Genomic DNA, 13344 nt, shown 5'->3' with positions numbered 1-13344 from the left:
ACGCTGTTGTCTTTAAATTTTTGCTATAAGATAGTATAGAGGAGTTGAGATGGACATGAATCAATTTTGCGAGAAGCATTTTTGCTACAAGATAGTATAGGGAAGCAGAAACTATACCTGTACATGATTCAGTTTTGAACAGTGTACTACACTTGGCAACCTTGCACACTACTGGCTAACAGCGATATCTGTCGTTAAAATTGTACAATTTTTCACTGTGCAGTGTGCAGTGTGCACTGCAAACAAAATTCAAAATGGCGAACCTGGCAACGTTGCGGTTGTGTTGAGCTGCGTGATTAACCCATGCTCTAAAGTGTGGTGAATATTTAGCTTTTTAGCAGCTTATGAATTATCGCAAAGCTGGTTTTTCCACCTATAGTAAAAGTCTTGGTAAATTTATCTGTTTGATAAAGCTTGAAATTGAATAGAATCTACTGCGGTTTGTCATATTAACCAAATAAATAATTTTACCAAGATGTTTACCAGTAGGTAGAAATACTGGCCCTTAACACGCTTTTAAAATGTCAGGTTTTAAGTAAGAGTTGTAAGTACTAATCTATTCCAAGTACGATAGCTATTTTCTTGAAGAATATGTCAACCTTAAATGGAAGTAATAGCATAGCTGGTAATTCTCTTCCGAAATGGCAAGTTGCTCTTTTTGTTGGAGCACCGATTGCCTTTGGTCTTGGATATATATATTACAAAAATAACACAAAACCGTCATCAAAACCCAGTCGTGGCAAGAATAAAAATTCTGTGGAAGAAAATGGTACTGCTAGGAATCAGCAAATTTCCATTGATGAAGAGTGCAACTTAAGCAATAGCAATGTTTTGAAAGAGGTTAGACTTAGACTATTTAGTGGCAGAAAAAACAACTCATTTCAGAAAGTAGTATGATTTTTTTAAAATGTGACTAGAACCGATTAAAAGAAAGTCACTTTATATTAGATTATTTATGAATTTACATGCTTCAGAGGTTTATAAAAAAATTGTTTTTTTGTCATTGTTATATTTACACAAAAATAATTTTATAAAATTCTTTTGAACTTAGCAGCACACTATGCTTTTTGACCTTTTGGGTTGCTTCTGGTATTTTAATGCTTGCTGCCAGTTTGGGACATTACTAATGCCCAATCAACAATAATTATTTAAATCCAGTAAACATTCAGAAATATGAAAAAGTTTAATGCTTCGAGTGAGATTAACCTAGTAGATTCTAGATATGTACTTTATCTTGAATGACTGTTGGTTAAAGTATTTGCATTTAATGACCAAATGTCAGTTAACTCTCCAAATTCTACATCATGTGCTGTTAGTTTTAATGATTTTTTAAAATACTGCAATTTTTTAACATTGCACAATTAAATGAGTTTTATAGAATATTTAAAAACTAAATGATTTTTTGTTGTTTTGGAAAACCATATATACCTTAATTGTTTCTTAATTTGTATTTAATGTTTTTAGCAAAGTTATATTAGTAATCTTTAACAAATGTATATCTTTCACCTAGTTTTAATAAAACAAACAAATTAAGTAGAATCATTAATCATACAGCTGTAATTATTAAATAGCAGCTTTGACAAATATCTAAAATATGATAATAGGAGTGGTTCAATATGAAATCATTTTTGTTTAAAAAGATAGTCCTTTTTGTAAAAAATAAACTACTCTGAAGTGTGTGTTCTTTTTTCTTATCAGTATATATTTTTTTTTCTTCTCACATATTTCAATAAGAAACTAAATGTCCCATGCATGCAGAATATACATTAACTCATATTGTAGGTTCCACTGATGAAAGCTCAGAAATGTAAAAACTTAGGTAATAGTCATTTCCGCATAGGTAAATATGACGAAGCAATTGCTGAGTACAATAATGCTATTGATGCATGTCCTAAAGAAAATAAAGAAGAGCTTGCTACTTTTTATCAAAATAGAGCTGCTGCTTATGAACATTTGGTAAATAAATCATTTTGTTATAATTTTATATATTTCTAATTCTTATATTTGTATTTTTTATCTTGTAGAGAAAATATAATTCAGTAAAAGAAGACTGTACTAAAGCATTAGAATTAAAACCAAAATATGCAAAAGCCTTATTACGTAGAGCTAGAGCTCTGGAACAAACTAATGAATTGGAATCTGCCTTAGAAGATGTTACTGTTGCTTGTATTCTTGAGGGCTTTCAGAACCATACTGCCCTAATAATGGCAGACAGAGTTTTAAAACATCTTGGTATTATTCATTTTTAATCAATGTTCTGTTATATTCTCTAAATTATTTTTGTTAGTTTTTATTATTTTTAATTTTTCCTTTTAGGGAAGCAACATGCTCAAGAACATTTAGCAAAAAAAAAATTTATCATGCCAAGTAAACATTTTATTCAAACTTATAAAACTTCTTTCAATGAAGATCCTGTTTTCATTCTTGTAGATAAACCTCTTGAAAGTATTCATCATTTGTAAGTATTAAACAAATTTAAGGTCATTTACTCCTTTACCTATACTATATATTCTTATAATTTAGATTACAAAATGCTATAATAGCATTAAAAGAACAAAATTTTGATGATATAATACTGATTTGTACACAACAATTGAAAGAAATCGAGGATGAAAAAGATGAATATTACATGGATCTAATACTTTTAAGGGCTACTTTTAGTCTTTTGTTAGGTAAGCATGAAGATGCTTTCACTGATTTTGAAACAATTATAACTAGTAGGTCAGCATCAGTAAAAACAAAAGTAAATGCTTTAATAAAGAGGGCAACATTATACATGCAAATGGAAAGTGTTGAGAAATGTTATAATGACTTTACAGCTGCTGAAAGGCTAAATCCAAAATGTACCGATATCTATCACCACAGAGGGCAAGTAAGGTTATATTCTTTTTATGTATTTTAAATTTGCCTATATTCTTATAAAATATGTAACTTTCACTGTGTATTTCAAAAGAATTATTAACTACCTTTTTGTAGGTGAACCTTCTTTTGGAAAAAATAATTGAAGCTAAAGCAGATTTTGAAAAAGCTATAATGCTAAATCCTAATTATGGTGTCATATATGTACAGAAATGTTATGCAGACTACAGATATGCAATAATGCAAAAGGAAATGGACTTACTTTCAGCATCAATGAAAAAATTTGAGGAAGCATGTCAAAAGTTCCCAGACTGCTCAGAATGTTATGTTCTCTATGCCCAGGTACATATTACTAAGAAATAATAGTCATTTATATTTTTAGTAGCTTTTGGTGACTAGGGGAAAGCTAGGTAATTTGGATGTTTTAAAAAATAAAATGATAAACCAAAACTTTATTTCAAATTATGTTGCAACATTTGAACTACAAGTTATGATCTTACAAACAAGCTATTATTCTCTTTTTAAAATTAAAACAAAAGCATTACACTTCTTATTTATACCATGATGGACAAGGTAATCGAGAACAAAATAATTGTGTAAATTATTATTTAATTTTATTTTTTGAAAAAGTTATCAATATACCCTTTGTCTCAGCTCTTAATACGATTACAGTCCCTATGTACGTAGCTTGGCACGTGGCATTTAATTTCGTCTTTTCATGAAGTATTCTTTCTTTACATTAAACGAACTTTAAAATAAACAATACATGAAAGCTAAAAGATCAACGAGGTTGAAGGAATTACGCTAAACGGTGTTATTCCATTTTATTCTCACTGGTGTTAGATCAAGGATATTTGAGATACTCATCCTTTCTACAATACGCTTGCCAAGTTAAGATAGGTCAAAACTTGTAATCGAACTTCGTAGCGAAACATATATACATGCTGTCAGTTTCATGTGATACGTTTAACACGCTTTGCATCGAACCAACTGTTATGTGGTTCGCGAAGAAGTTCGTTTGCAACTTGAAAGTCTGGACCCGCCTTTAGAGTCAACACTGGAGAGGAGGGGGCTCTACCTTTACTATTTTTAATAACTGTAAGGCAATTCTGTGTAAATCTTATCGACAAATTTCGGTACCGTTAAGCCGAAGTTACCAAAAAATATCGGTACGTGTATTCAGTACTGATAAATGTATTTGTATATTAGGGTGACCGTTAAAAAGGGAGTTCGCGATTTTTTTTTATTCAACCCTTCAAATCAGTTCTAAATAAAATATCAAACATTTACCCACCGAGAAAATCTCTTTTTTTAAGGACTAATGGTGCCTGTAAACTTGATCTTTTTTACATTTAATTAGCACTTAGATTTTCGACAATGCCAGTTATCATTTTCTTATAGCTATATGATGCGTTTTAAAAATCGTACAATAATAAAAACTCATCCTGCTGCTATATATATATAACGAAAAAAATAAAAACTCATTTAATTTTACCCTGGTGCGATGCAATAGCTTAATGAACATGACGATAAAAATCAACGAGTAGAAAAATACTTACGTTACCGAAATATTCAAAATTTGAGTTATATTAAGAAAAATATTAGTGATTAGAGTATTTTTCTTAATATACAGGGTGTTTCAGATAAAACGCCCCAGACCATTGACATAACATTGACATAACATGCTGTTTAACTTCGTAATTATATGAGATAGCAATTTTTATTATAAGACCTTTTTGAACGCAAATCAAAAGACGCTTCAGAAAGGTTTTATAGCAAAAATTGCTAACTCTTGTAGTTACAAAGTTAAACAGCATGTTATGTCAATGGTCTAGGGCGTTTTATCTGAAACACTATATTCATTTTCAGTCAATACAGATAGCGGCAATTTTTGTTGTAGTTATAGAGTCCGGGGCCTGTTTTCAATTGCTTAAAATTCAAACATTATCAATAACTAAGGGCAGATGCGAGATGGAAATATTCAGGACTACAAACCTCAGAATTTAAAGACAAAAAAGTAGTAATCATCCTAGGTAGATGCCAATTCTATGTGAAGGTGGTAAATTATCATATAATTTATCTTGTTTTACTTTAGAGAGTCTTTATTTCGATCTCCCGAACATAAAAACTGCTTCTTTGTCTTTAAATTTTGAAGTTTGTAGCCCTTAATTTTTCTATCTTACACCGGTCCTTAAAGAGATCCATCGAGGTAGAATATTTTAACTTTCAATTATCTTTTAAAATTTTAGAAATATTAACATTTTTTAAAGGATTAAACTTATTCGTTAAGATCCATTCTATAACGGAAAGAAGCCCGTTTTCCAAAAATATGAAAAATTAAAAATAACAAGAATTAAATTTTACTTTGTAAAACAAATGACTGTTGAAAAAGTATGTCTTTACGACTACGGGCGAGAGTGTAATGAGTAATTTGAAATCAAAAACAAGCTGATATTGCTAAAATTGTCGAAGATTTTTGGCTAAAAGCAATTCAGTTAAACAAAGAGCAATATCGAATTTGTTTTACCGACTCTACCGTACATCAGTATATTAGACACTGACAGACGTATTAGCTATTTCGTTATATGTTAAGGGGAATCCGTATACCGACATTACAGAGCAAAATTTTTGTCAAACGTAACTCCGTCATTTCTCAACAGATTTTAATGTTTAAAAACCTTTTTGAAAACGCCAGAAAGAGATCTAGACGCCTACGTTGGTCGAATTGTGAAATTTAACTATTTTTTCAATTTTCTTCAGTTTTACATTTTTGCAAAATTCGACCAATGTAGGCATCTAGATCTCCTTCTGGCGTTTTCAAAAAGGTGGCTAAACATTAAAATCGGTTAAGAAATGAGGGAGCTACGTTTGACAAGAGTTTTGAATAATTTGTTGAAATTTACGCAAAGCTGGCATAACAGAAGGAACGTTGGACCTAGCTTGCCTCCCCACTCCAGTAACGAGGGGGGAAGTAGACTCGCTCTTCACACTCACGACGTTACTCCCCACTCCGCAGCCTACAATGAATTGCACGGCCTATGTCAAAAATCACGCTAATTTTGCCACACGATACGGTCGTAATTCTTATCCAATTGCAATGAAATCGGTATGAACATAATCTTTCATTTATTTCGAAGTGAACCACGTTTTTAAATTTTCAATACGACTTTTAGTTTTTTTTCTGTTAGCGATAGAAGATGGAAGTGCGCAACGAACTAATCGAGTTGAACAGTGATCGGAGTTGTCACGCACTTGCAACTTCTTCGGTAAAGAGGGAAAAAACTATAACACTTTTTAAAAATTTACAAACGTAGATCACTCTGTTATAAATATAGGACTATATTCGTACCAATTTTATTGTAATCGGATAAGAATTACAATCATACGGCGTTGCAAAAGATAGCGACCATGCCTATGGTAATAATCACGCTACCTTTTGCCACGCCGTATGATTGTAATTCTTATCCGATTACAATAAAATTGGTACGAATATAGTCCTACATTTATAACAGAGTGATCTACGTTTGTAAATTTTTAAAAAGTGTTATAGTTTTTTCCCTCTTTACCGAAGAAGTTGCAAGTGCGTGACAACTCCGATCACTGTTCAACTCGATTAGTTCGTTGCGCACTTCCATCTTCTATCGCTAACAGAAAAAAAACTAAAATTCGTATTGAAAATTTAAAAACGTGGTTCACTTCGAAATAAATGAAAGATTATGCTCATACCGATTTCATGGCAATTGGATAAGAATTACGACCGTATCGTGTGGCAAAATTAGCGTGATTTTTGACATAGGCCATGCAATTCATTGTAGGCTGCGGAGTGGGGAGTAATGTCGTGACTGAAGAGCAAGTCTACTTCCCCCCTCGCTGCTGGAGTGGGGAGGCAAACCTGACCCAACGTCCCTTCTGTTATGCCAGCTTTGCGTAAATTTCAACAAATTATTCAAAACTCTTGTCAAACGTAGCTCCCTCATTTCTTAACCGATTTTAATGTTTAGCCACCTTTTTGAAAACGCCAGAAGGAGATCTAGATACCTACATTGGTCGAATTTTGAAAAAATTAAAAACTGAAGAAAATTGAAAAAATAGTTAAATTTCACAATTCGACCAACGTAGGCTAGTCGGGGAGAAATAGCATTTGAATTTCGACTTCGTGCCATAGAGAATTTTAATTTTTTTATGTATAGTTTAGAACGTCCTTAAAGAGCTCTTAAAGTCTCGAACACGAAGGAGGTCGGGAAGGTTATTATTAATTCAAAAAAATGTTGAAAAATCCGTTTCTTTCTGGTTTAACTTAAATAACTCGCTTATTATTAATCGTATCAAAAAATGTGTCAAATAAAACTTGTTCGTAATTAAATTTTCAATAAGATAGGCGGAGTTTAAAAAATCAATTTGTTTTGTTTATTTGTAAAATCATTAATGAAGTACAGGAAGTGGAGAAAAGTTTAAGTAGTGAAAAACCATATAACAAATGCTTGATTGCTACTGAAAGTTCACTAGAAGGTGTCTTTTAGTTAGTAGAATTTGCTATAAAAGCCATTTTTCGATATCTAAAAATGGTGGCCTATTGCAAAATTATTTATGTTAAAATTTTAAGTAGCTGCCAATTTTTTCCTGGCGGTCATAAATTAATGAAACCAATTGCTAAAAATTGATATTAACGTTATTAATAAATTGTGTAAAGAGCATATTTTTCAATAATAAACAAAGCATTTATTAATTGAAAATACCCGTTGCTATCGTCCGTATTTCAGCAACTATTGGATTTTAACAATTGCAATAAAATGCATTGTAATGTTTATAAAAAACCATGAATTTTAAAAAAAATAATGGCGATTGGAGCAGTAGAAGCTGAGTTCATCAAGTTTTACTTCACGGTGCACTACGTCGAAAGTATTTGACTTTTCGACCTGAAATTTGGCACAGTAGTAGTGCATATATCACCCTATCACCTAAATTTTTTTCTTAATCTTTCGTTCAATTTTTCTTGTTTGCAACGAAGAAGAATCTGTTAGAATTTACGCGATCGGTGGTAGCGGTCTCCTCGCTACGTGGCGCGGTGGTGGGGGTAGCGCAAGGGTAGCGCCTGAACAGTGGAGGCGCTGGAGATATTAAACAACTTAATTGAAAAATTTATTTCTACATTACCAAAGGTCGTAGATGGATGATTTTTTTTTAATTGTATATCATTTTTTCCGTACTTTCCAGCAATATTTATAAAAATTTTATAAGAGTACGGTTAGTGTCAGAAAAGTATGCTTTTTAACTTATTTGTAACTTTCCAGGATTTCGAAATAAAGTACAGACATGTTTTTAAATTGCATAGTTAAATATACATATGATATTTAATTGCAATTTAAAAACAAGTCTGTACTTTATTTCGAAATCCTGGAAAATTACAAATAAGTTAAAAAGCATACTTTTCTGACACTAACCGTACTCTTATAAAATTTTTATAAATATTGCTGGAAAGTACGGAAAAAATGATATACAATTAAAAAAAATCATCCATCTACGACCTTTGGTTGTGTAGAAATAAATTTTTCAATTAAGTTGTTTAATATCTCCAGCGCCTGCATTGTTCAGGCGCTACCTCCACCACCGCGCCACGTAGCGAGGAGATCGCTACCACCGAGCGCGTAAATTCTAACAGATTCTTCTTCGTTGCAAACAAGGAAACTTGAACGAAAGATTAAGAAAAAAATTTAGGTGATAGGGTGATATGTGCACTACTACTGTGCCAAATTTCAGGTCGAAAGGTCAAATACATTCGACGTAGTGCACCGTGAAGTAAAACATGATGAACTCAGCTTTTACTGCTTCAATCGCTATTGTTTTTTTTTAAATTCATGGTTTTTTATAAACATTACAATCCATTTTATTGCAATTGTTAAAATACAATAGTTGCTGAAATTCGGACGATAGCAACGGGTTTTTTCAATTAAAAAATGCTTTGTTTATTATTGAAAAATATGCTCTTTACACCATTTGTTAATAACGTTAATATCAATTTTTAGCAATTGGTTTCATTAATTTATGACCGCCAGGAAAAAATTGGCAGCTACTTAAAGTTTTGACATAAATAATTTTTCAATAGGCCACCATTTTTAGATATCGAAAAATGGCTTTTATAGCAAATTCTACTAACTAAAAGACACCTTCTAGTGAACTTTCAGTAGCAATCAAGCATTTGTTATATGGTTTTTCACTACTTAAACTTTTCTCCCCTTCCTGTACTTCATTAATGATTTTACAAATAAACAAAACAAATTGATTTTTTAAACCCCGCCTATCTTATTGAAAATTTAATTACGAACAAGTTTTATTTGACACATTTTTTGATACGATTAATAATAAGCGAGTGATTTAAGTTAAACCAGAAAGAAACGGATTTTTCAACATTTTTTTATAATTAATAATAACCTTCCCTACCTCCTTCGTGTTCGAGACTTTAGGAGCTCTTTAAGGACGTTCTAAACTATACATAAAAAAATTAAAATTCTCTTTGGCACGAAGTGGAAAAAGTGCTATATTTTTGTGCCATTTCTCCCCGATTAGGCGTCTAGATCTCTTTCTGGCATTTTCAAAAAGGTTGTTAAACATTAAAATCTTTTGAGAAATGACGGAGTTACATTTGACAAAAATTTTCCTCTGTAATGTCGGTATACGGATTCCCCTTAAGAACGTTCCTTTTCTCTCTACTACTCATAGCCTAATTACATCAAAAAATCTTCCTTACTATATAATATCCCAGTAGTATGAAATAACAGCGCAGTAGTGCTATTACGATTTTTTTTCAGCTGAAAAGAGGTTTTTGAAGAGTATATGACTACCCTCCTTCCTTAAAATCAATGAAACTGTACTTAATTATTTTATCATAATTTGGCCTCTAGAAGCCGATATATTTGGACAAGTCATTACGGGTGTACTAATCTCAGTGTGCTTTGTTATGAGTTTCTATATGTTGATTAGAACAAATGAACCAACACATATGAGCCAACGAAGAAGCATGGTAAGATTCATACATTCGTACAATTTTATCCAATTTTTTCAGTTTTTATAGGTCACTGTGATATATGAAAATATTGCATAGTTTCGTTGATTCATGAGAAAGGGTGGTAAAGCCATAGATTATTCAAAATAATTTCTTATCAGATGAAAATAAATCCTAATTGCACTGTTGCCATGCAATCTCCTAATAAGAAGAATATGAGTAATGGAGAATTATTAGTGTATTTTCGCTGGGAGTAGTAGGGTGATGACGAACGTTCTTAATATAGCGAAATAGCTAATACGCCTGTCCTTGTTTAATATACTGATATACGATCGAGTCGGTAAAACAGATTCGATACTGTTCTTCGTTTAGCTGAATTGGTTTTAGCCAAAAATCTTCGATTATTGTAGCAATATCGACTTGTTTTTGGTCTCAAATTACTCATTATACTCTTGTCCATAGCCGTAAAGACTGTCTTTTTTAATAAATATAATGATTTGTTTTACAGAGTAAAATTTAATTCTTGTTATTTTTTATTTTTTATATTTTTAGAAAACGGGCTTCTTACCGTTATAGAATGGATCTTAATGAATAAGTTTAGTCCTTACAAAAATATTAATATTTCTAAAATTTTAAAAGATAATTGAAAGTTACAAAATTCGACCTTGATGGATCCTCTTATGAGTTGAGGTTATAAGGGTGTATCCACATTAGAGCCTTTTTGTGCGCACGAACAGTATTCGCGTACTATTAGTCTAGAATTCTTTTGTTTTTTATGCATAAAATACTTGTGAAGATGAGAGTATTGGTGCAGGAATGGCTTTCGTTCGCGCAAAAGTGCTCTAGTGTGGAAAGTGTGGATCTACCCTAAACAGTACAAAAATTTTATGAAAAATTTAAAATAAACTAGAAAAACAAATATATTATTTTTTTATTGAATTTAATAGATTATAAGAAATAGAAGACAATTTTCCAAATAAATTTAATATAAATAGCTAGTGCAATTTTTCCCTTAGGATTTTGTCAATGTAGTCCCTAAGGAAATAACACAAGTCATTATGAAAAGCAACAATAACAATAAGAGCGTAAAATTTTTTTATTGTTACCTTATTATCCTACATTGTGCCATTAATCTCATTTTATCATATTTTATAATTATTGAAAATAAATGAATTTATTGATTTTTTTAGCTTCTTTCGGAAACACAAGACTACCAAAAAGCAGACATTTATTTTGCTAAGGCAATTGAAAAAGATCCTAAAAATGCAACGATTTATGTTCATAGAGGTCTTTTACAATTACAATGGAATGCAAATATGGTAAAAGCTATTGAATATATAAAAACAGCTTTAGAATTGGATGATAAATGTGAATTTGGTTATGAAACATTAGGAACTATTGAAGTTCAAAGGTAAATGTTAGAATAAATAATAATGCAAATGGGATTGTCAGCAAAGTGATGACGCATTTTCATAACAGTAGGCAATGAGATAATGCATTATAACTTTTCCGAAAACTTAATACTATTATAAATAACGTTTTAATCTATAATAATTAACAAATTTCTTTTACAGAGGAAATTTAAAGGAAGCTATAGAGTTGTTTGATAAAGCTTTAGCATTGGGTCGTACTTCAATGGAACTTACACATATTTTTAGCTTACGTGATGCAGCAAAATCTCAACTTTCTATAAAAGAAAAATTAGGTCCAGATTTTATATTAAATTTGTAAAGTATGCCATGATAAAGCATTTATATAATTAATGTATTGCTTAACGGTTAATAAAATGATTTTAAATGTATTTTTATATAAATGACTGATGTAGTATTGTTATACTTTTCTTTATCGTTTAAAAAAAATAATTTCATGTAGTTTTTATATATATTTATAAAACAATTGGATAATATGATGTATAAATAAAGTCATGGATAATTTTGTTCACCTTTTGTATAGACGTTTCTGTTTGCAACTATTGTATTTCTATTACAAAAATTTACACTTACGGAATGTGCGTTGCAACGTAACAACTAGATTTATAAATATTTTAAAGTGTTGTTAATGTTTGGTTATATGCAAAATAACTTTTTCTAATATATTTTTGATTCTATCGTTTTTAAACATTTTTCGGTTCCCACGAGTCTAAGTCTAGGTCTTTCAAATCTCGTCCATTTTTCATCCTGTCAATAAACGCAAAATGTTAAGAAAAAATTAATCTTAACGTTTTAACGGGATCCCTCAAGCCCTCTGTAGCCAACATTACGGAACTAAAAACGAGGGAGAATTGTCCAGCGCTATTTTTCAACCGATTTCAATGTTTTTGGGCTTGTTGGAATCGTTAGGACTCGCACTTTGTCATAAATAAAGCCGTATTTTCCAAAAAACGTGAAAAAAATAAAATTATTTAAAAATTCGCATGAATATTATTTAAACGCAAAACAAATCGAAAATTCGAGCTTCTTTATGACGAGGTGCCAGACCTAACGATTCCAACAAGCCCAAAAACATTGAAATCGGTTGAGAAATAGAGCCGTACCATTGTCCCGCGTTTTTAAGGTGGATGAAAAGCAAAAATTTTTAGGAAGAAAGCTAGGCTTCCACCCCTCTCGCGGCTCACGCTAACGTGTTCCCCCACTCCAGCATCGAAAATTACGGCGAAGCTTTCCTCATATTTACGCTATTCCCCTATCTGTAGCTATACACATATAAATACCGCTAAAATAATGTTGAGAACATTTCATTTCGCCGATATAATGAAATTGCTAAAAATGCAATTATCATTTTGAAATAAAATTGTAGAAAAGGAGATTTCGTAATGCTTGAAATATAGGGCATACGGCGAAACGCGGGACAATGGTACAGTCGTATTTTTCAACAGAATTTGATGAGACTAGTAATAATTAAAGCCATTCTTCATGTAGATTGTCCTAAAGAGCTCGCATTTTCGATAAAGCTTATAGTTTTTCAGCTATGAACGTTTGAAGTTGCACGGCGCACAAATACATATTTCTTCTCTCGCGTAGATCAGCTGTTGCGCACGTCCATCTTCAATCGTTCATAACTGGAAAACTATAGGCTTTATCGAAAATGCGAGCTCTTTAGGACAATCTACATGAAGAATGGCTTTAATTATTACTAGTCTCATCAAATTCTGTTGAAAAATACAACTGTAGCATTGTCCCGCGTTTCGCCGTATGCCCTATATTTCAAGCATTACGAAATCTATTTTTCTACAATTTTATTTCAAAATGATAATTGCATTTTGAGCAATTTCATTATATCGGCGAAATGAAATGTTCTCAACATTATTTTAGCGGTATTTATATGTGTATAGCTACAGATAGGGGAATAGCGTAAATATGAGGAAAGTTTCGCAGTAAGTTTCGATGCTGGAGTGGGGGAACACGTTAGCGTGAGCCGCGAGAGGGGCGGAAGCTTAGCTGCCTTCCTAAAAATTTTTGGTTTTCGTCCACCTCAGAAACGCGGGA

General features: G+C 31.6%; 1 protein-coding gene across 7 annotated transcripts; it reads left to right on the top strand.

Moving 5' to 3' along the window:
- Positions 1–209: 209 nt before the first annotated feature.
- Tom70 (translocase of outer membrane 70) lies at positions 210–11660 on the top strand. 7 transcript variants are annotated; one of them, XM_066734536.1, is made up of 9 exons: positions 210–318; positions 575–840; positions 1783–1956; positions 2025–2232; positions 2317–2458; positions 2524–2872; positions 2977–3201; positions 11050–11270; positions 11434–11660. In XM_066734536.1, the coding sequence occupies exons 2-9, from the start codon at positions 592–594 to the stop codon at positions 11588–11590; spliced, it is 1725 nt and encodes a 574-aa protein (XP_066590633.1). In that variant the 5' UTR covers positions 210–318; positions 575–591; the 3' UTR covers positions 11591–11660. The 7 variants fall into 7 exon arrangements, 6 of the variants coding, with proteins under 6 accessions (XP_066590633.1, XP_066590635.1, XP_066590629.1 ...); XM_066734538.1 differs by having other exon boundaries at positions 238–840; positions 2524–2672; positions 2820–2872; XM_066734534.1 differs by having other exon boundaries at positions 241–318; positions 529–840.
- Positions 11661–13344: the final 1684 nt, after the last annotated feature.

This window comes from Prorops nasuta, unplaced genomic scaffold, assembly GCF_024137725.1.
Source record: "Prorops nasuta isolate Cenicafe-Biocafe unplaced genomic scaffold, Cenicafe_Pnas_1.2 PNAS00013, whole genome shotgun sequence".
Lineage (NCBI taxonomy): Eukaryota > Metazoa > Arthropoda > Insecta > Hymenoptera > Bethylidae > Prorops > Prorops nasuta.
This window is presented reverse-complemented; position numbering and strand designations above follow the sequence as displayed.

What these genes read in the sequence shown, in the direction of transcription:
- Tom70 (XM_066734536.1), top strand. Translation starts at nt 592, where the DNA reads ATGTCAACCTTAAATGGAAGTAATAGCATAGCTGGTAATTCTCTTCCG. An exon ending in CTGCTGCTTATGAACATTTG is followed by an intron (nt 1,957 to 2,024) that starts GTAAATAAATCA and finishes TTTATCTTGTAG; the next exon opens with AGAAAATATAATTCAGTAAA. An exon ending in GTTATGTTCTCTATGCCCAG is followed by an intron (nt 3,202 to 11,049) that starts GTACATATTACT and finishes TGATTTTTTTAG; the next exon opens with CTTCTTTCGGAAACACAAGA.